The following is a 21,895-nucleotide window of genomic DNA, read 5'->3' on the forward strand; positions in this document are numbered from 1 at the left end:
CAACCAGCGAATCTTTAGCCTGCCTCTTCTTCTACGCCCGATTGGATTGCCGGACATCACTCTCTTTGCAGGTTCATTGTCATTCATATGGTGCACATGACCTAGCCATCGCAGTCTTCCAATCTTAATTGATTGAACTGCGCTGCAATCTTCATTATATTTTCTCCAATTGGTGCCGTCCCTGACCGGTCCATATATACGGCGGAGAATTTTTCTTTCAAAAATGTTCAGGGCCCTGAGACAAAAAGTAATTTTAGATTATCTGTAGAATGAATCTTAAAATTTTACTAAATCTGACAACAATAATTTAATTATAAAGTAGATTTTATAAAACAGTGAATGGTAAATTACTTACATCGTATTATTTGACGAATTCTTTAGTATAAAGTCAAGAACGAGGAATAAAAACAAACAAAAACATTACTATCATTATGATTAGCTCTGACATACGACTGTTTGGCGTGACCAATATCAATGACGTTTCGGTTCGTCTTTTTGCAAGTGTTGGGATAGTCGACTTCTTATTGGTCTAACGACATAAGACCTATTGGAGATGGTGTAGATGACTGAGCTGGTCACTTCTTCTTCTTTCACCCTGTCACGTCCCAACATTGGGGCATAGGGCAAGCACAAGTTGGCGCCACTTCCCTCGGTCCATCGCCAACTCCTGTGCCTCCCGCCATGTCAGACCTGCAGCACGTAGGTCGCTTTTGTAGCATCGCTGCAGGGTGAGGGAGGGCCGGCCACGGCGACGGAACCCTTGAGGCTGTGCCACAAGGGTACGAAGTGCCGCACTCTTTGGCGGCATCCGGAATACATGTCCCAGCCACGTGAATCGTCTCTTCGTGATAACTTCAATCACCGAAGGCTGTTGTGTCTGCTCACGAACTCGGATATTTGTAACGCGGTCGTACCAATGTACCCCTAAGATTCTGCGGAGACATCGATTCTCAAAGCTCAAAAGCCGTGACTCTTGAAGCTTAGTAAGATGCCATGTCTCACAGCCATACAGGAGCACAGGTAGCACGCACGCGTTAAACAAACGACATTTGGTCCTCACAGAATACAGCCTTGACCTCCATGCGACTCCAAGTTTGTTGAACGCAGAGCCCGCCACACCCATGCGGATTCCAAGCTCACTAGAAATACCACCATCATCGGCAACCGTGGCACCCAAGTACTTGAATCTGGACACCAGCTCGACGGGCAGACCAGAAACCCGCAGAGGAGTGTCGGCGTCGATGCAAGCAGCACTGCACATGGATTTGGTCTTAGCGGCATTCAGATGAAGACCCACACGCATCGAGTTCGCAGCTAGCCTGTTCACGGTCACCTCCAACCTCTCGATCGTCGAGTCAAACACGACTGCGTCGTCTGCATACTCCAAGTCGCACAGTCTTTCTTCGCATAGATCGCTTGTGTCATCATGATGTAGGCGTATCCCACTGTCGGGGCAAACCGTCTTACGCATTATGAAATCCATCATGATGATAAAAAGAAAGGGCGCAAGTACACATCCTTGCTTGACTCCTGACGTGATTTCAAAGCGGTCAGAGGATGTTCCGGCTGCTCTCACGCGACACTCTGTATTGGTGTAGAGAGCACTTATCACGGCGACCAGTTTCCGTGGGACACCATATCCTAGCAGAATTTGCCACAGAGATTCACGATGAGGACTGTCAAATGCCTTTTCATAGTCCACGAAGCAGCAGGCGACAGGTATATTCATCTCTTGGTACTGTTGCAGAGAAATTTTTGTTTTTTTTTTTTTTTTTTTAATTAATTAATTAATTAATTAATAAATAAATAAATAAATTAATTAATTAATTAATAATTTAATTTAGTTGAAATATGCTCTGAGCAGGACTTCCCCGGGACAAATCCACTCTGCTGCGCACGCAAAACGTCCAGCATGGGACTTCTAATCCTGTACAGGAGAATCTGCGCCAACACCTTCCCGGGAACGCTGAGGAGAGTGATTCCTCTGTAATTATTACAGTCTTGTGGGTTACCCTTTTTGTGCAGAGTAACAACGGTACCATCCCTCCAGGCTTTGGGGCACTGCTCCCTTTCCCACACCTCGTGCAGAAGGTCACACAAGGACGGCAATACAGCGCTCAGTCCGCAGAGCAGAAATTCTGCATGGATGCCATCATCTCCAGGAGCTTTCCTGCGCTTCAGTCTTTTGACAGCCTCTTTAACTTCAGCAGTTGTCGGAGGATCTTCGCAGAATCCCGATGCAGTAGTGATTCCGAGGGCGGTGATCTCCGACGGAATATCGAAGGGATGCAATGGAGGTGGGCGATTCAGGACATCACTAAAATGTTGGCGCCATAGCTCCTGGACCTTTGCAGGTTCGGTGACTGTCACTCCGTCAGAGTTGCGTAATGCAGTGACCACTGGACGTTTCTTACCGCAAATTGCTCTGGTGATGCGGAAGAGAGCACTTGGATTATTCTTGCAGGCAGCAGATTCCGCATCCCGAATGAGGTCATCCAGGCGTCGGCGCTTATCGCGGCGGGCAGAACGCTTTACCACGCGGTCCATTGTCTGGTATTCCGCGCTGCGCTGTGGGTCGTATGTACCATTGTCTCGCAATTCTTTCAGGAGCTTCCTCTTCTCAATCATCTCCCATGTATGAGGTGACATCCAGTCCGGTCTGTGCGTATGCCGCTCTCCTAATGCAGTAGTTGCGGAGCTCATTATAGCATCCCGGAATAATATCCATTTTCCTTCCAAGGGATCCGAGTCGATGGAAGACGTGAGAGTTCTAGCATCATATAAGCGCTTCTGCAGCTCCAGCTCATAGGTTGCACGCACACGGGTACTTTTCAGTTTTTCCACATCGAGTCTGACCGTCCTTTTGGGTTTTGGGACTCGTTTGAGGTCTATACGGGATTTCCCGACCAAGAGTTCGTGGTCACTGTGGATGTCTGCACCTCTATATGTCCGCACGTCTAGCAGTTCATGCCGGTATTTCGCTTTGACCAAAATGTGGTCGATCTGGTTTCTTGTATTACCGTCTGGCGATGTCCATGTATATTTGTGGATGGTCTTATGAGGGAAAAGACTACCACCAATCACAAGACCATTCATTGAGGCAAAATCTACCAGACGGGAACCATTATCGTTCATTTGGCCAAGGCCATGTTTTCCCAGCACAAAGGGTCCACGCGAGGGTCAGATCCTACTTTGGCATTAAGATCACCAAGGATAACTGCATGATCACAGCTGGGGATATTTCCAGCGGCTTCCGCCAAACTTTCGTAGAATGTATCCTTATCTGCATCGCTAGCAGCCTCTGTGGGAGCATAGCACTGCAGAAAAGTGATGGAGCCCGACTTGGTCTTGAAAGTAGCGCGGAGTAGACGTTCGGAGATAGGTTCCCAGCTGGTGAGGCACTTGCAAGCTTCCTTGGACATCAGCAATCCGACTCCACTACGTCGCAATGTGGCGTGTCCGGAGTACAATAGACGAAACCCACGAATAAACTTCTCGCCAATGCCAGTGAGTCGACACTCACTGATCCCGAGAACATCTAACTTGTATTGAGAAAGTATTTCTGTTAGATGCTCGGCCTTTCCAGGGACATTTAGAGTACGGATATTGTAGGTTCCAAAACAAAATCGTTTACCGAATTCAGGCGAGGTCGTCAAGATGGAAACGGGGGTCCGAGGCTTCCCTGTGCTTGGATTAATCTGTTGTTTTAGGGTGTGCAGGTGATCATCCCACAGCACCCGAGTTCACTGGTGGGGCTGCCACCTTAGGGCCCGTGAACATGCCCTGGTTTTCTGTAGGGGTTTTCCTTCCCGTAGCCAGAATGTACCAGTTTTTAGGCGCTGGTGATTCGCCTTGCACCCTCCTCTATCTGCTACAGCATGCTGCATTGCCTAGGGACCCCCACGGAGAGGTTAGAGGTAGGATTTGTTGGCAGAGCTATCATGGATAGTCGACATACTCAGCATTTCAAATGGAAGCACACCTGATCTGGCATCAAGGCATACCCCACTGAAGTCATACCAACCTTGGAGCTGGTCACTATGGTGCAATAAAACAATTTTTTTTTTTTTTGACATACGACCTATTGCATTTACCACGACGATGGGCTAGAGTGGTCTGATAGGAAGCCCTGAGGCAATTATGATGAAAGATTCGCCACGAAGCCCCCTGATTAGACATGGTCAACTACTGAAAAATATAGGGGTCAACTACTAAACTGGAACTTTCGATTTTTTTGATGGTCAACTACTGAAACAGTAACATGGTTTTGATAAATTGAACACAATTTTTTTGTAACAGACCATTTCTTAATTTTTGTCTTATCATATTAATTAAGAATTTGATCCATTATGAGTAGACTTGCTTTGCCATCATTCGGTCTAATGCTAAATGTTAATCGTTATTTTTATTGATTTTTTTTCTTAAGTGGTCAACTACTGGTACGTTTACCTTACGGCTGATAACCGAACAATCGGCGATTCGAATCCAATCGATTGCGTTTATTTTTGTGTGAAAAAATAAATTTGTGTACATGTCACACGCCAAAAATACACTCTGATCCAAAGAGATTGAAAGACTAGTCCAATCTCTTTGCTCTGATCTGCTTTTCGAAACTCGCCTAAAGAAGTATAGCTTTAAAAAACATTGTAACTGTACCCAAGAGCGCCATTTTACCCACTAACATAATCATTGTTTATAAAAAATGAATGTTCTTAAATCATATCTAATAAACTAGGTACATTTTCCAAAATCTACTGATATTTATGGAATCTATTGAATTATTTCTCAAAATCTACTGAAATTTTAAATTTTGACTTGGCAACACTAAGCTCCTAACCATAGACACCAGTGTTGTCATAGATCAAAATGTAATTGGAAATTTTCAAGTACCTATTCATTTGTCTTTGGTTTGATTTGACAGATTTTGGATTTGTCAGAATTATGTTGACATGTTAACTTTATTTATTCGATTATTATGTCAGCGAAGATAGCACTCTCGATATATTAATATGGAGTCTTCCAAATTACTGACGTAAGTAATATTTAAACACTATGTATTCAATTTCTATAACGACAGAAGAAATCTTAACCTCATTGTTGCGCAGATTTGATGATACTGTCACATTTTTAACGACAATCAAATCACTAATAACGATAGGTACTATGTAGCTTGAAGAATTGAATATGAATAAATTATAGCGTTGTGTGACGATTCATTGTTATTCTTGCATTTCAATTACAGGGGGAGAGAGTTAGTCGAAGGTGCTTCATTTAAAGTCGGTGAATTAATTCCCGTAAAAGGTGTCAAGGAAGTTATTCCGAATGGATCATGGATACAAGGAAAACAAATTGAAAACAGTCTCGAAGCCCTCAAATCACTTCTTCATCATCCGCGGATTGAAAAACGGTAAGGTCTTACAGTATGTTGTTTTAGTGGACGGATTTTATATCGCAACAGACTGTGCACTAATATATGAGGCGTCTAATTATAAAAGCGACAAGTCCACAATTCAATATTTTCGGGAAACAACGTTTTTATGTTTTAAGCTTCAATTATTTGTTTTAACGTGAGATTATTTTTTCCGTTGTATTCTATGTCAAAATTAGAACCAAATGGCAATTTGTTTCAGCCGATAAACTCTTAAATGTAATAAATATAGGCAAAATAAAATTGGACGTAGCGCTATTTGTACCTCATTTTTTAATTTACTCCGCATAAGGCACATATTTCCGTGGCACTGTCATGCGTTTACCAGATGCTACAGCATGGGAGACGCCCTTTTCAATATTGAACGTTCCCTTATTGGTTGAATTAAACACGCGCGAAATCAACCAAGCTTTAAATAATATGAAACACAGACTTGGTGCTTTTTGTAATAAATCGAGACTTAAAATATTTTTTTTCGTAGGGTTATGTCGCGTTTTGGAATTAAAATTAAAATTATACAAAGAATACGTGCGTATTTTTTTCTCGATTTTGACCAAATGTGGACTTACTGCTTTTTGGAATTAGACACCTCATATATCCGTAACTTGTCAACCTGTATACTGTTGCCTGATCTTGAGATAGCCTTTTGACAATATAATATTAAGTCTAGTGTTCACTGAAATTATTTGGTCATGTATAATATAGAACCCCACCCATAAAATAATCTGTAAAATTATTCCGCCAGTATGCAAGGCCTCATTTATAAATGATCCCTTTCGCAGTGCATCCCACTTACATGGCCGCATAACGAGACCACGGATCTCAATTTGCCACTGTGTAGTCTTAAGTAACATAATATGATTTTGAAAAGGCTCAGAAACATGACTAAAACATTAGAAACAACCTAAAAACACATAAGTACTTTCCAAATACGTAAAGAATTTAAAATCTATTTTGCTACCAAGTCAACCTATGAGTGTGTCAACTTGATTTATAGATTAAATGACCATAATATTATTAATTTATAATATTAAGTAATTATGCCGCAGATGCCCAGATGAGCTTTAATAAATTTTTTTTTACGAAAACAGTATTCCATGTAGACAATTATATTAAATACCTTTTTCTGTCGGTACAGATGCTTTTCGATCCAATAATTGTGAATTTAAAATATTTTCAAACATTTCGATGCATCATATCACACACTAAGATAATATTAGGTTAGGTTAGGTTGGGTTTGGTCTAAAAAGAAAGTTATAAAAACTCATGCGGGCATCTGCGGCACATTTACCAAAAATTGTTTCATAGAAGGACACTAGGATCATTATCTTAATTGATTATTCACCCGGAAAGTTAAAGATTTGTGTACGAATCCCATTCGGTCCAAGATTTTTTTCTAGGATTTTTCTAAAAAGTGTTTCTGAGTTTTTTCGAAATAATTTTGTGATACTTTAATTTCAGTGGGAGTCTATCAAAAGCAGAATGGCTGCACAATTTGGATAAAGCGCTGGTCACAGAAGCAAAAGGGTCTTATTGGCTACATATTGGACATGTTGAAGACCAAAAAACATATATTTATCCTGAAGAAGCTCTGCATTTGATGGAAATGGTAATAATTTCAAGTTTCATGTGCACCTCTTCCGATGTGCTCGACTCTATCCTAGGCCTCCTCGGCCAATTTCCTCCATTGTTCCCGGTCGTCTGCACTCCTTTCCAGTCATTGACGTAGTGAAGGACCCTTGTATTGCCACTCACACTGTCTTTCTAGTATATCCCTAGCCCTGACTGGCAACCTTCTTTCTGGGGAGTTTTGTGACTAAAAACCTCACCTATGAAAACCCCTTTCCCTTTGCTACAGCCACATTCATGTATACAGCACTCATCATTTGCTATATGAAAATATTCACTTGTAGATAAAAAGTCATGTCATCGGATAGGTCATTGTTTTCTCCGATAACTCTCTCACATTTGCAATTATTTACGCTAAGTATACTTCTGTCATCGGTAGTTCTATCTAGCAAGTGAATTTTTGGCCTGCCTCATCTACAGCTTATTGACGTTTAGGGTTTGTTCATAATCTAATGTCCAGGTTTCCAAAACGTGAGTGAGCATTTGCTTCATAATTGGTATATCGTCACCGTTCAGGCAAAAGTCACCAACCCTCAAAAAGGCAGTTTTGAGTTGAGTATGTCACCCGAAGCGTAAAATTATGTTCTTTAAGATGCAAAAGTCACCACGGTACATTAGTTAGTAAAATGTTGCTTAAATCCGAATTATTTGATTTTCACTGAATGACTTTCGATAAAATCTTAACAAGCATTCATTATAAGCATTATAAGCGGATAGACATTATTGACACTATAATAAATAAATCCTTCATTATAAACATAGAAGCAAAAGTCACTAAACTATGTATGGTGACTTACTGATTTGTCACTTTCTAACACTCGTCTGACACAGGCAACGATAACTAAACAGGAATAGTTACTTTAGCTTGTCATAATAAGATCGCTTTGGTCCAGATTATTAACAAGCAAAAGTCACCAAACCACATTTCAGCCATCTTGCCTCCTTCAAAACTTTCCAAATGTATTAATTAGCATCAAAAAGTAAAAGTAACCTAAATAAAATACTTAAGAAAATTATGTAATGTAGATAAAACCTTAAAAACATTAAAATCTGATATTTCCTTCATCTCCAAACTTTCAAATTACGATATCTCGAAATGATGTTTTTTATGTTGGTGACTTTTGCCTGAACGGTGACGATATAAAGCTTGCTTTGAGTGTGCCTTGACTGTGGGCAGAACATTACTATATTAGAACCATCATATTTGGGCTACGATTTTATAGCGCTGTAGGCAGTGTTACCGATTATTGCGGGTTCGGGGCATAGATAAACCTGAAATTGCGGGGTTGCATAGTTCTCCCAACCACCGTGATGACTTATGTAGCCAAGATATAATGGTAAGGTGCCCAGTGCGGTCTATTCTCCTCAATCCTTCTCCATTCTGGGATTTTGGTCGCACCATTCGCAGAAAAAGTAGATTGCAATTATTTGTTCACTCTCAATAATAATTTTTTGTTAGATTTTTCTATTTGTCACTAATAATTCCATGTATACATACCCTTACTCTTTATCTGATAAATGAGAAAATTGGCTGATAATAGCTGTTAGATTTAATTTAATTGTATTTGAATTAGTACCTGAGTTTTTGTGTGTTATTTTACAGAACTCTCTGGAGCTCAAATATGGTGGAATATTGATGTCAATTCAGCAAGCGTATTCTTTATTGATCGGGAAGTCAGTATCCCCAGACGAATATAGAGTCTACTCATTGTTATCAAAACAAGGATATAAACTTTTGCGGTATAATAAAGATAGGAAATATTGTTTATCCGAGGATTCTACTGACTTTAGTGGAGACGAAGACATGGAAGCGTCACATTGCAAGGACAGTGAAGACATAGAAGAGAAACCAAATACTAAACCTAATGAAGAATCAATGGACGCCATGAAATCGGATGGAGTTATTGTGAATAACTATTCAGTTAATGATATATTAGAAGGTATTGAAAAGGCTGCTGATGATTTAGTTAATATTGATTCCATAGAATCTTCTAAAACTATTGCGTCATCAGATATAACTGACCAAGAGGTGACTGTGATAAATTCTTCTGATTTGTCCATTATGGAGTCTAATAATTCTTCAAAAAATGTCGGTGAAACATCTGGAAGTAATAGTGTACTCGATCCAGTTGAAAAAGAAATGGAATTGATTCATGAAGGGTTCAATTCTAGTCGTTTTAATGACAAGCTTCATTGCTTAAAATCATCTGAAACTCATGATGAAGTCACGCTAGATAGAGAGCGAAGAAATGTTTCCCAAAAGGGTAGTTTAAATGTCATTGAATTAGATAAAGAAATTTCCAAAGGTTTAGAGACGGTTGATGCGGATAAGGATAATCAAGATTCGCTTGTATCGAACCCCAACACGGAAAATAGCGTAGAATTACCATCTTCTACAATTAATAGTGATAAGGACAGTCGTAAGAATGATTCAATAAATGTTATTGACGTAGATTCATATGATAATATTCCTACAAAGAGTGATAAAATTGCATCATTCGCGGATACCGCTAATAGTAATGCGCCGGTGGAAACTATTATACCTATTTCAATTGATAAAGGTTTCGGCGGTCCAAACAGTATGTGTGTAGATAGTTCAAGTGATGACTGCCTGATTGTCGATGAAGCCTCGAAGACTAATGCTAATCTCGCAAGGACCGGTCAAAAAAGAACATCTACCGATGAAAACATGACGAATTCCAGAGTTAAGTTTGCTAAAAATAGTAATCGAGATAGAAGCGAGGTCGCGACCTCCACAGATAACAACGCTAATCGAGAGACTGAAGTCATCGATATGGACGAAGTTTCTATTATAGCGAAATTGAAGATTTTACAGTCTATTGTTAATTGTTATAAAAAAGATACAGTTTTCGTAAGGGCCCCCGATAAAGATTTTATACCTGTAGATATTAATCTTGCAAAGATATCGTATTCCGTTCGTCTTGATAAATTCTCGTCAAAGAACGATATACCGAAAGACAATATTGAAAACCGTCAACCGGTCTCTTATGGGAACAGAGCTCATCTGAATTCGAGCCGTTTCATGAATAATTCGAGTCAAATGCCTTTTAATTTTTCGCACAATCAACAATATTGGAGTCATATATTACATCAACTGAGGATGCAATCGCAGAATAGTAACTTTGTCACGAGATTAAATGTGTTCGGTGGGGACATAAATGCTTTTAACAATTCCAGAGATCCACGTTTACATGTCAATGCCCAGTTTGCAGCACCGTTCTCACAGCAAATGTTTCAATTCACAAATAATCAAACACATTTAGATTTCAATCACCGCAATATATCTTTCTGGAATAGTAATACATCAATATCACAAAATGAACCACCCCCCGTCTTTTATAACGCTAATATAAGAAATCACGTAAATAAAGCTAACGCGTGGAGACAAAATCAATCAAACAACCGCAACCGTAGAAAAGGAAAGCACAGAGTCAATAAGTTTTCTACAAGATCTTATGCGGATTGCGGATATTATAATGAGAATCAATCAATATCTCGAACTGATGCGAAAAAAAAATTAAAGGACCTCATGGCTACGTATAACTTCATGAGCGAGGATGAAAAATCATTCGAACTGGCAAATACACTCAAAAAAGCTATAGTCGCTTACAATACGAAATTCAAAGAAAATTTTGTTGTAAAATATGATGAAAATTTGCGATATTTCTCAATAATTCCAACACAGAAAGAAAAGATCGATCAGTTAAGTACAATTTCTGATACAGACGATCTACTTATATGTACTGGAAATAATTTTAAAACGAGCAACAGAAGAGTAAAGAAAAAAACTAGGCATGAACTAAATCAAAGGCGACAAAATAATGCAAGTTTATGTCTTGATGATAATGATACCGACAGCACCGAATCCGATTGTTACAACGTGGAAGATGCAACGGTAACAAACAAAAGAATGAGTGATATCTGCAATTCTGATAATGCCATTGCGTCAACTTCTGTTGAAGTCAATAAAGCAGACGTTTCTTGTATTATTCCAGATAAATTAGTCTCAGATAACTCTAAAAATGTTCAATCGGAAGAGACGTCTATTATTAATCGATTAATAAAAGATGGAAAATTAGAATCGTGGTGTTTGAACAATAGTTTGTGGAATAAACCAGAAATTTCTACTAAAAAACTGCAATCGAAACGGATCGCTTTCACGAATATTAATCTATCCACTGCATATTTACGTAATATTAAAGAATTGAGTTACAATGTCGAGTTGTCGGTGAATAGTTGGAGGCAGGCTAAGCAACTCTACGAGAATGATAGGATATCTAAGATTGTTTGTGTGAGTGACGAAGATATGTCAGCGGAAGAGAATGTTCCCGGTGATGTTATGACAGTGGTGACTGGTAAAACGGTGCCGTTGGTGAGGCCTCAAGATTGTCAATCCGTTGAGACTGTGCTAAAGAGGATGCAGATTGTCAAGTCTTACAGTGATGTCACCGATGATGATAAAAAAGCAGAATTGACTGACCTGAAAATCTGTTACGATGTCTACGCGCCAAATTTTAAAACATTGCAGAAGTCACGTCTACCGTCTCCCAATTACAGCATCATCGTTCTAAGGTAAATGTTTTAATATTGAAATAATAATACAATTAATGTATATCCAATGGCAAATTGCAATACAGTCATTTATCTAATTATCTATTTCCATACAAATCCATATAATTTCCATGAGATCAGTTCCTTACAGTTTCTAGTTAAAATCACATTTCTATTACAAGAAATATTCATATTACGCCCATGCCCACAGTGGCCGGCTTAAGCGTTGGTTCCGTCTGTTGGGTCCCAGGTTCGAATCCTGGGTCTGGCAAGTACACATATTGTTTTTCAATAGGTGTGTCAGTGGATCTAATAGGTTGAGCAAGTGGCTGACATCCATTTTTCATAAAAAACAAAATCTGTTAATACAAACCTCTCCTATGTGAAGGCCCATATGATCCTATTATGATCGGACATGGTCGAAAAAAATAAAAAAGATACGTTGGTTCCTAACTACCTAAAATCAGCAGTGCTCTTGAATGTCGAGTTACCCTCCAAAATGTTTCCTAGGACACCCAAGTACCTGTTCTTCTCAATTTTAACTCTTAGATACCCTTGGATACCGGCCTTGATATGTTTTCTAATATCTATCTTTGCTTTTTGTTGCAGTCATTCCTCGGATCTTCCGACTCCTGTGGAGTTATCAAAAGTCAGTTCGAGTCTCCCGACTGACGTGCCGTTCCTCTTTGCCGTCGTTTCATTTGATGCTGTGTCATTCATACAAATGGAAAATGTAGACTTGCCAACGTTAGCCCGTAAGAATAACGCCTACAAAATGAATTTTTAGACCTTATAAACATTATAATATTTATATCACATTAAAATGATTAATAATATGTAGATGTTGTGTTATTTTTTGGTTTCTTCATCATTTTTACAACAGACGGGGCGTGCGTATCTCCCACGATATGGTAGATGACTCAGATTTATCTTATAATTGTTTGTAATCCATTCTCTCGAGCATTGTTGAATTTAAAAACGCCAGTGACTATATACTTCACGGCGGGCGTCGTCACAGTTCGCATACATGGTGCATAGTAGAGAAACTACATGCATTGACTGAATAATATAGATAGTAATGGCAAGTAGCCTGTGGCAATTTTTTCTAGTATACATAATTGGGTTTAACTAGAAAATTTCAGAGTGAACCAAATATGTTCAGTTTATTTTAATTTATGTTTTTGTAGAGAAACTACTGTATCATTTATATTTCTCCACAGTGCGACGCTAGTTATTTTCATATAAATATTAGTTACGGCTACAGATCAATAGTTGCATACTATTTAAAGATGTTGCTAGTTTATCAGGTTGCGTTAAGCAAATTATTATAATTAAATTATTTTTACTAGTCTAGGTAAATCATTTATTATTCTTCCTTATCACCGATTATGTTAAAACATTGAAATTAAATTCAGCGGTAATGAACTAAATTTTGGAATTTTTAAACTATATGAGTCATGCGCTTATTAGATTTGTTTTACAAGAATCGGTTATGTTATAATACTATTCATAAAACAGATTTTGTGAAGATTCCCGAGAAAGTCTCCGTCCAGGTCGGTCTTGAACCCGAAAACTAATCGCTGGACGGTTGTATTGCTGCTGATTTTTCAAAATAAATAATATTTATTTTAACGTTCACTTTATGTATAATAATAATTATAATATTATAGTCACCGTTGTTAAAATTATTGTTTTTTACTGTTAGTAATTACACCCACGATGGCCGCGTGGCTTAAGCGCCGGTCTATAGTGTCGAGGGTCCCAGGTTCGAATCCTGGGTCTGACAAGTACACATATTGTTTTTCAATTTGTGTATGAGTCAGAGTATGGACCTAATAGGTTGAGCAAGTGGCTGACATCCATTTCTCGTAAAAATAAAATCTGTTAATACAAACCTCCACTCCTTGGAGGCCCATATGATCCTATCAGGATCGGACATGATATTAAGAAATAAAAAACTCGACTGCGACCCGCTGTCGTATCGCATCTTTTCCAATTCTAGTTATTTTATTTTTTGTCATTTTCACAATTTTTAATTCACTCCGAGACCAGTTTTGTCTTTAGAATTAATTTATTGAAAATGTTTTGAGATGATACTGGTCTTAATCCTAGGGATTGCAATACCGAATGAACATGTCAATACCGGTTTTTCTTAAACATTAAAAAAACAGAAGTAGGTGCTTATCAATAAATATAGTTATTAAAATCTTTTTAAAATATTATTTTATACAAAAAACCTACATACCTACATTTATTATGTTGACATTTAAAAATATGTATTGATCATAATTGTAGAACTACTGATTTTTACAAATATTTTGAATATATTGATAATTTTAACTAAATCCCTCAAAAGTTCATCAAGTGCAAATAAGTCCGGCTGCAGGAAAAGCTTCTTAAATTCAACGTTTGTACAGTCATCATTAATTATGGAATAATTGAACATTTTTGACATGGATGTTTTCTATTTCGAAATAATATTATGATAATTCATCCCAACAATTACTTATATAAATACATTTGATGAAATTTGTTTTATTATTTTTTCACCTCTGTTGGATTCACTCGATATATTTGCATTTTAGCAGCACATAACTTATAATTCATTTTCAAAAACGTAAACGAGTGTGCTTTCTCAATACCGAAAATTCCGGTATCGCAATCCCTACTAAATGAAAAAATGTGGTAATAGAATAAACTGTTTATTATTTATTGATATTACGTACCATTGTTAAACATATTATAAAGTTATATAAAAAATCTTGTATTATAAAAACATTAATACTGTGATGTAATAAACAATTCGATAATTGAAGGTGCATTTTTATTATTATTAATGAACATGCTTCCCTCCCTTGGCTGTATACTGTGGCATAATGATGGAAGTTGGTAATGTGGACTATTCATCAAAAAAATATTGATACTTTTTGACCGATACAAATACCGGTATGAATTCTTTTTTGTCATTACCGAATCATTAGATATTTTGATTACTAGTTGAAATAAATAAATGCCGATTGATGATTACAATGCATTAGAATATTTTTGTAAAATTTTAGCCATTATATTTAATGTAGTTTTTGTGACATTTTTCCTCCAGATGGAGCGAAGCATAATATAGATGTGAAATAGAAAGTGTTTTGTTTTAATATTCTACCTTCATTATTCAATAAATACACAGTTTTGAAGTTCATAATTTGAGTTATTTTGAGTCTGTCTCAACATCCTACACCCGCAGCGTCTTCAGTGAGTCAAATTACTTTTCTAATGCATAATGAAATAAGTATGTACCATGGAGAGATTGGACCAGTGGTTCTCAACCGGTGCACCGCAAAAAAAAGAAAAAATCAGAAAATTCCGCGAAATAGTGAAGACCAAAAAGTCCTTCGCAAAATTATGACAGCCGACGAAAGATCTAATGTGATTGTGTTGATTTTCGTACCAAGAAGAAGAAGAATTGGTCACCTTGTCAATGGATCGTAAAAATTAAATTTTCTGAAATAACTATGGAGAAATTTTGGATTTCTGTCCAAGACGAATCAGCTCCCTACATGAGGGCACTGATAATCTTATAACAGTTTTCAACATCATATTATTTGTGTGAACTTGGTTTCTCAACAATAACTGATATAAAAAACGAGAAAAACTTACGAAAATATTTAGGGTAGCAGTATATCAAATACTTGACCAAATATTTCTGAAATCTGCAAAATCCGACAATCTCAGTTATTAATTTATTTTCACATCAAATAAATTCCATTTGGTTAAGGATAATTTTAGTTACAGTTTTTCCATATTATAAGTATGTATCTTTTCATTAATATTTTTTTTCTTTGACTGTATGTAATCTGTCTAATTTGTGATAAAAGTTATGTCCGCATATTTTCTGACCGTTTGATTTTGGTGCACCTCATTTTTTTATTATGATCAAAAGTGCACCGTGACTTCGAAAAGGTTAAGAGCCACTGGATTAGACTGATTCTATTTTTAAAACTTTTTTACAAAATTAATGTTTTAAGGTTCAAATTTTGCTGAATAGTCATGCAGCATGACTAGATAAATTTAATACTACATCATTAAGAACTAACACTGCATTTTCTGTATTATTAAATTTCTGATATGATAGCGCCTGTAGACGTGCATGGATTTGCTTGCACCAATAGTGTGTTTTTTAAACCACTGTGATAATAACTGTCAACACTTTTGATTATCTCGTCAATCTCATTCTTTAAGAGTAAGCGAAATGCGATGTTATCATTATTTGGTCCTATTTGAGGTCGTGAAAATCGGTTAACTTCAAAATTGGTTTTTTTTACCGGCAGGTTTGCTATTGTTCTACTGCGCAGGCGTAGGCAGATATTGCACGGTCCAATTGTCGTGTGAAAAATTAGAAGCCTCTGAATTTTTTTGATTTGCGCGATAGAGTGTCCACACGTGGATTTTTTTTGTTATGGCCATGATAATACGTACTGTCAGTAGTAAATCCATGCACGTGTAAACAGGGTAAGATACTGATGCCTTTTCTTTTGATATAAAGGCCTCTCCGTCTCTCTCTCTCACTCACATACAGATGTTTATTTTGGATTCCAGTAATAAAACTATATTTTTTTGGTTATCCAGATATTCGTCCTCAATTGATCAGAATAATCGGGTTCTACTGTTATGTAGTTAATATTATATTGTTTGTAAAATAAAATTTTACCAAGTGTATACTTAGTTTATCATTTTCTTGTTTCTAACAACCTCCTACCGTCTGGAGCATTCCTGAAATGATCCGGTCGCTTCAGGAATTGTTAATTCAGTAATTCCATCTAGAAGGAGTTCCCTGACAAATTCTTTTCTTTCGACTTCTGAGTATATTAACTCATACAGACAATGCGACTGACGCGTTGCAATTAGATACTATTAGCATGATATTTAAATGTGGTAATTAAATATTAATTAACAGGTCAGCAGTGATTGTGTTAGGTGGACATTATCACTATTGAATTATTATGACTGCAGTTTTAATTAGACACAAAGTTTTATTATAGCCTATAGATGTCATTAAATTTACTGCCTGATGGAAATATCGTTATGCACCCAAACCCCTTTTTATGTTATATAATATTATAAGTAAAAGTTATTAAAACAATTCAAATATTGCCATTACATAATAATTTATATATACTTACAAAATAATAACACCTTATTTATTACCTGCGGAAATAAAACGGCAAATCGATGGCAGAGTATTGTACTTTATTTTCATTGTTTGACATTTGCTCATGTATAATAATATATTTAAAATAAATATTGCTTGTTATTCTTATAAATAAAGCTACCCGTTACAAATAATTATTTTAACCTCAAATTTCTACAGGAGAAAACTACAGTTAGTCAAATTAATTTAATGAATATGTTAATTAAAATAATGCAGGAACATTGCTGAAAAATCTGTGAAAAATAAATAACATGAATTATACTTCTTTGCTGTAAAAATTTATATTTTCTTTTAAAAACGTGGTCAGGTTTGTTCCAACCGGCTTGTGAGATTGTTTGATGAAATTGCGCAATGTGCGATTCCGTCTATATTCACAGTGGTTTGAATTCAGTTCGCATAGCTCAAACGGTTCATACTCGGAGGCTTGATCGGCTAGAATGGGAGAATAATATGACACATCACATATTATGTTTGCAGGATGCAAAGTTATTTTAACTTAATTGCATACGTGCCCTTAAGTAAAGCTAAGGCCGCTTAAGTGCCGGCGCCACGAGACATACTGGCAAAATTCTGAATCACAAGCGACAGATGTCTATATGTCTATAACAATCGAGTATATAGTGCACAGAAAAGTATGTAGTATTTAATTTAGTTTATTCATTTGCGATAAAGCAAAATTGTATCGAGTACTGATTATCGACGCGAATGCATTCTTTCCATTTCAAAACGTTGGCTGTCGATGTATAATACTTGTAAATGTAAATAATGTATGACGCCTAACATGAGAATGTTTGACGTAGCGTTACCATTGAAATTGTTCAATTGTACAATCATGCGGTGTTCACAATTTTGTCATTGTATGTAAATTAAAAACCATTTAATGAGGTACAGAAAATAGGAATTTAAAAAATGGTATCACTTATGATCGCAAAAAGCTATGTCGTCATTATAAGTGTCTTGTAACTGAGTCAAGCATAACTATCGACAGTTGGGTTTACTTAATGACTATTCTCGACGAAATCTATGCATCTGGCCCTTAGTTCTTTTTGCGTAGCGATTTATTGGTATTTCCATATAAAACGCTGTATTTGTTTATATCTTCAAGGTAATAATAATTACTCTAGTAGGAACAAACTATTACAATAAAATTGATATGTTTAAAATAATGTCTTCATAGCTTTAATTAAACAATACAAATATGTAAATAAATTACCAGAATTAAATAGGAGTTACATTATTTAGTGGATGATTTTTGTGTCAATTGTCTTTTTTGAGCTGTCTTGAAAATGATATTCGTTATGTTATAATAGGTACTAATAAAACCTACATCTAGGGTCATTAACAATGTGAGCCGAATATATATTAATAGTTATTGTATAAAACAAATTAATATTAACGGCCTCATCGAAATAATTAAAATAAAAAGGTGGGCATATTAGACTTAAGGGGGTATATAATAGGTACTGGAGACATTCGAGTATGGAATTAATCTTTTCTATGTCGCAATTAGTTAATTGATAGTAATTAACGTAGAGAATTGGTATAATTACAGCGCGTAAAGACGCTACCGAATTATATCATGCAGTCATACAATTTACTGAAAAATTACATTAAAGTATTTCAAGACATATTAACAACAAAAGGAAGATAAGAAATCATTTAAAAATATATATTTTTTGAAGCAATGTGTTCAACTTGAAATTCTTTTTATTTATATCTAATTGAGTTGTTCAATAGTGAGTTTGCGATATTTTATAAATAATATTCTCTAACTCAGATAGTGATTCCAATTGAAATTATCTGGAATAATTAATAGATAGTGCAGCATTCTGCTGGTGCTTCTCTCGATGAAAAATAGACTTTGGTTTATAAAGTATATTATTTCCTTTAGTTATGTTGTGTTGAAGATATTTTTCTGTAAATTGTATTAAATGACGATGTAATTACTTCACACAATTTTCAGTATGTTTGACACCCACCTTATCTCCTTCGTCTAAAAATCTTCCCCCCCTTTATAAATTACGCCATATTTTTGAACTCCCCACCTCATGTTAAAAAATTAATTTGTTGAAAATGATTGATTTCAGTTTTATGTTCTCACGGAATATTTAATTCTATGAAATAAAATGAGTTCATGATGTTACATTTTCTATAATCCCCCCTAACCCATTATCATAAATTGTTACATTACATCGGATCTGCCTTTGGGCATGATGTCATACATGGATGATACCTAGTACCGATTACACTACACCTTTTTACTGCCGTAAATTGTACGTTAATTACACCAATTAACTAATAGTGGCACAGAAAGAATTAAATAAAAACTAATAAATCCAAGGATGTTAAATTTGCTTCTGGATGGAGCCTTCGGTGGTTTCTCTATAAAAAATCTTTGAAGCAAGTTCAACGTAATTGCCGTTCATGTATGTATGTATGCAATATAAAAAAAGCACACCCCATTTCGGAGTTTGTATGAAAATCAGAGGTCTTTTTAGTCTCATTTTCATATTATGCTTAGGCTCTCTATAGAAGGTTTTCTTATACATCTTTGAATAAATCACGTTAATTCTAAAATTGTCAAAATTAAAAAGAAAAACTTTTTTATAACAATGATAAAATGATAAAAATATATGGGAAAATTTTAAAAATATAACAAGTAAAAAAAAATGTAAATAAACACACTGACAATTATTAACAATAAATGAACGTTCTTGGTAGGTACAACAATACGGTTAAATGTAGCCAGATATTCTATCTAATATCCGAATTCTATATCCTGGCGTACACGTCACACCAAACTCCAGCATCGAACACTGCATTCCCTCCCATTGAATACTTACAACAGTCGAATGCGATCGCACAATCCTTTCCGTCCGCGAACGGCGTGACGTGTACGCCTGGATATAGAATTCAGACTCTACATATATGTCAAATATAAATAATAATAATTATTGTAATGGCGAAGCAGTTGTAAAATAAGATAATGCAGTACTTACATAACAAACAGTGGCGAAGGGTGGTGGTGAGCTGTTAGGATCCGACATAAACAGTGCACACTAAACTTTGTCAGTCATACGTATCTACAGTAAAATCAAAACAATAATGCGATCGGTCGATTGTATATCGTCTCTGTTCTGGCAGAACACACTAACCGGAGAACACTAGTTTTGAGTAATTTGACTTTGAAGTTGTTAAAATGGTCTATCATGTGAGTTTATTAAGTAATCATAAAAAGGATGACTTTAAAATAAAGACTGTTTATTTATTAAGAAGGTTTCCAGAGGTTAAGTTTGAAATAAGGAACATTTTGGTATAACTAACTCTATATGTCATTTTTTCGAATTAGTGTCTTCTGCCAGAACAGTGACGATATGTACGTACATGTACGAATACGCGGTCATCGGCTGCCAGGCATTTATTACGGTGCCCCATACGGACGCATACTATCGACCGACCGCATTATTGTTTTGATTTTACTGTACCTACCACCACCCTTCGCCACTGTTAACAAATAAATAAATACATAACATAAATAAATAAATATTTTAGACACGTATGCCATTTCATAAAAATGAGGTAGGTAAACACACAGACACAAAATTAAAAAGAAAAAAATAATTATATAATACTGCACAGAGAGCTCTCTCGATATCATTCTTTAAAATCTTATATGATTTATGTCATGTTACAGTAATGAGAGATGTTTTATATGGATTGTTATCCGCGACCAAGGTTTCGTCTTTCGGCATCTTTAGGCTTAGAGTATATCAATGATATGTATACGACTGTCAGTCGTGCCAGTGCGAAAGCCGGGTCGCGTAAGACTTATATGAATGTTTCAATTTTGAAATCAGTTTCTTCATCTTAGATTATTCAATTTCATTACTATATTTCCAAATTAAATCATAATATATAAAAAAAAGAACATTAAAATTGATCAATCCATTGTTTTACCTAGATAGGTAGGTAGCTGCGGCGAGGGGCGGGGGTAGACTGTTAAGATTCAAGATAAATAGTGCATACTAAACTTTGTCAGTCAAATGTATTTGTTTTCATCGAACTAAGACTACAGAGTGTAGATAGTTTGTTAGTTTTTAAAATTTAATTAAACCCTGCCTAATCCAACCCATGCTAAATAGTCAAAAAATATGCCATTAAACAATACATAATTTTAGATATCTTGTAGATAGAAGAATATTTTCTATCGATTATGGTTTAGTTAGGCAGGGCTTAAGGCTTATACCTCAGCTGAGGCATGATCTAAAAAGATCGTAACTATGCGACGCGCGGATTGAGCTAATGAGGCGTTCCGCACGAAACATAATTTGTCATAAACATTCAACATGCGTCCATTTAGTGTTATGTTTATTATTAGATTAGTAATAATAATAATATATTCTTGACATGTTTCTGAGTACAGGGATAACGTTTTTTAGTCATCTTTACAAAATATAAACGCCTCCATAACAAAAAAATCGATATACTTTGACGTCCAAAGCGGTTGCGTTACGAACCGCGTCTGACGAATATCGACTGAGTATGGTATTGCGATGATTTGCACCATCTGTAATATGCATTCTTAATTCAACGGATTACTGAAAAAGTGTGCACTATTTTGTCGAATCGCCCATTGTATACGCAGACTATTATGGTTTGGCTTAGGCGGGGTTTAATTAAATTTTAAAAACTAACCAGCACCATCTGCAAATTGTATTCTAAGTCAATGAAAACAAATAAATATGACTAACAAATGTTGGTGTGCACTATTTATGTTGAATGTTAACAGCCTACCTCCACCCCTCGCCGCTGGTAGGTACATATACTTTCTGTGTAAAGTTTATAATGACAAGCAACAAAAACAATTAAATATTAATCACTGGGGCACAATCACTGGGCTTAGCATAAAATAGGAAGATGAAACAATTATAAATAAATGTATTACTGTAATCTGAGAAGAATTCAAAGATAAACTACATCAGTGTAAATCTATAATATAAAAATTATTCTATAAATATTTAACAAACGTGTACTTAAAATACGTAGAATAAAAGTAAGTACAT

General features: G+C 35.9%; 2 protein-coding genes across 2 annotated transcripts; one reads left to right on the forward strand and one right to left on the reverse strand.

Moving 5' to 3' along the window:
- Positions 1–521: 521 nt before the first annotated feature.
- Positions 522–3,096, reverse strand: LOC147070513 (uncharacterized). Its single transcript, XM_085949542.1, has 2 exons — positions 2,040–3,096; positions 522–544 (listed from the first exon to the last, which is right to left on the reverse strand). The coding sequence occupies exons 1-2, from the start codon at positions 3,094–3,096 to the stop codon at positions 522–524; spliced, it is 1,080 nt and encodes a 359-aa protein (XP_085805668.1).
- A 1,805-nt stretch (positions 3,097–4,901) lies between these two features.
- Tsen54 (tRNA splicing endonuclease subunit 54) lies at positions 4,902–12,549 on the forward strand. The gene is made up of 5 exons (XM_085949614.1): positions 4,902–5,032; positions 5,243–5,407; positions 6,890–7,037; positions 8,661–11,650; positions 12,239–12,549. The coding sequence occupies exons 1-5, from the start codon at positions 5,010–5,012 to the stop codon at positions 12,414–12,416; spliced, it is 3,504 nt and encodes a 1,167-aa protein (XP_085805740.1). The 5' UTR covers positions 4,902–5,009; the 3' UTR covers positions 12,417–12,549.
- Positions 12,550–21,895: the final 9,346 nt, after the last annotated feature.

This window comes from Rhyacophila brunnea, unplaced genomic scaffold (assembly GCF_057557595.1).
Source record: "Rhyacophila brunnea isolate RB1 unplaced genomic scaffold, BYU_Rbru_1.0 scaffold_22, whole genome shotgun sequence".
Taxonomy (NCBI): domain Eukaryota; kingdom Metazoa; phylum Arthropoda; class Insecta; order Trichoptera; family Rhyacophilidae; genus Rhyacophila; species Rhyacophila brunnea.

What these genes read in the sequence shown, in the direction of transcription:
- LOC147070513 (XM_085949542.1), bottom strand. Translation starts at nt 3,096, where the DNA reads ATGAATGGTCTTGTGATTGGTGGTAGTCTTTTCCCTCATAAGACCATC. An exon ending in CCCCAAAGCCTGGAGGGATG is followed by an intron (nt 545 to 2,039) that starts GTACCGTTGTTA and finishes CATCTCCAATAG; the next exon opens with GTCTTATGTCGTTAGACCAA.
- Tsen54 (XM_085949614.1), top strand. Translation starts at nt 5,010, where the DNA reads ATGGAGTCTTCCAAATTACTGAC. An exon ending in CTCTGCATTTGATGGAAATG is followed by an intron (nt 7,038 to 8,660) that starts GTAATAATTTCA and finishes GTTATTTTACAG; the next exon opens with AACTCTCTGGAGCTCAAATA. An exon ending in TACAGCATCATCGTTCTAAG is followed by an intron (nt 11,651 to 12,238) that starts GTAAATGTTTTA and finishes TTTTTGTTGCAG; the next exon opens with TCATTCCTCGGATCTTCCGA.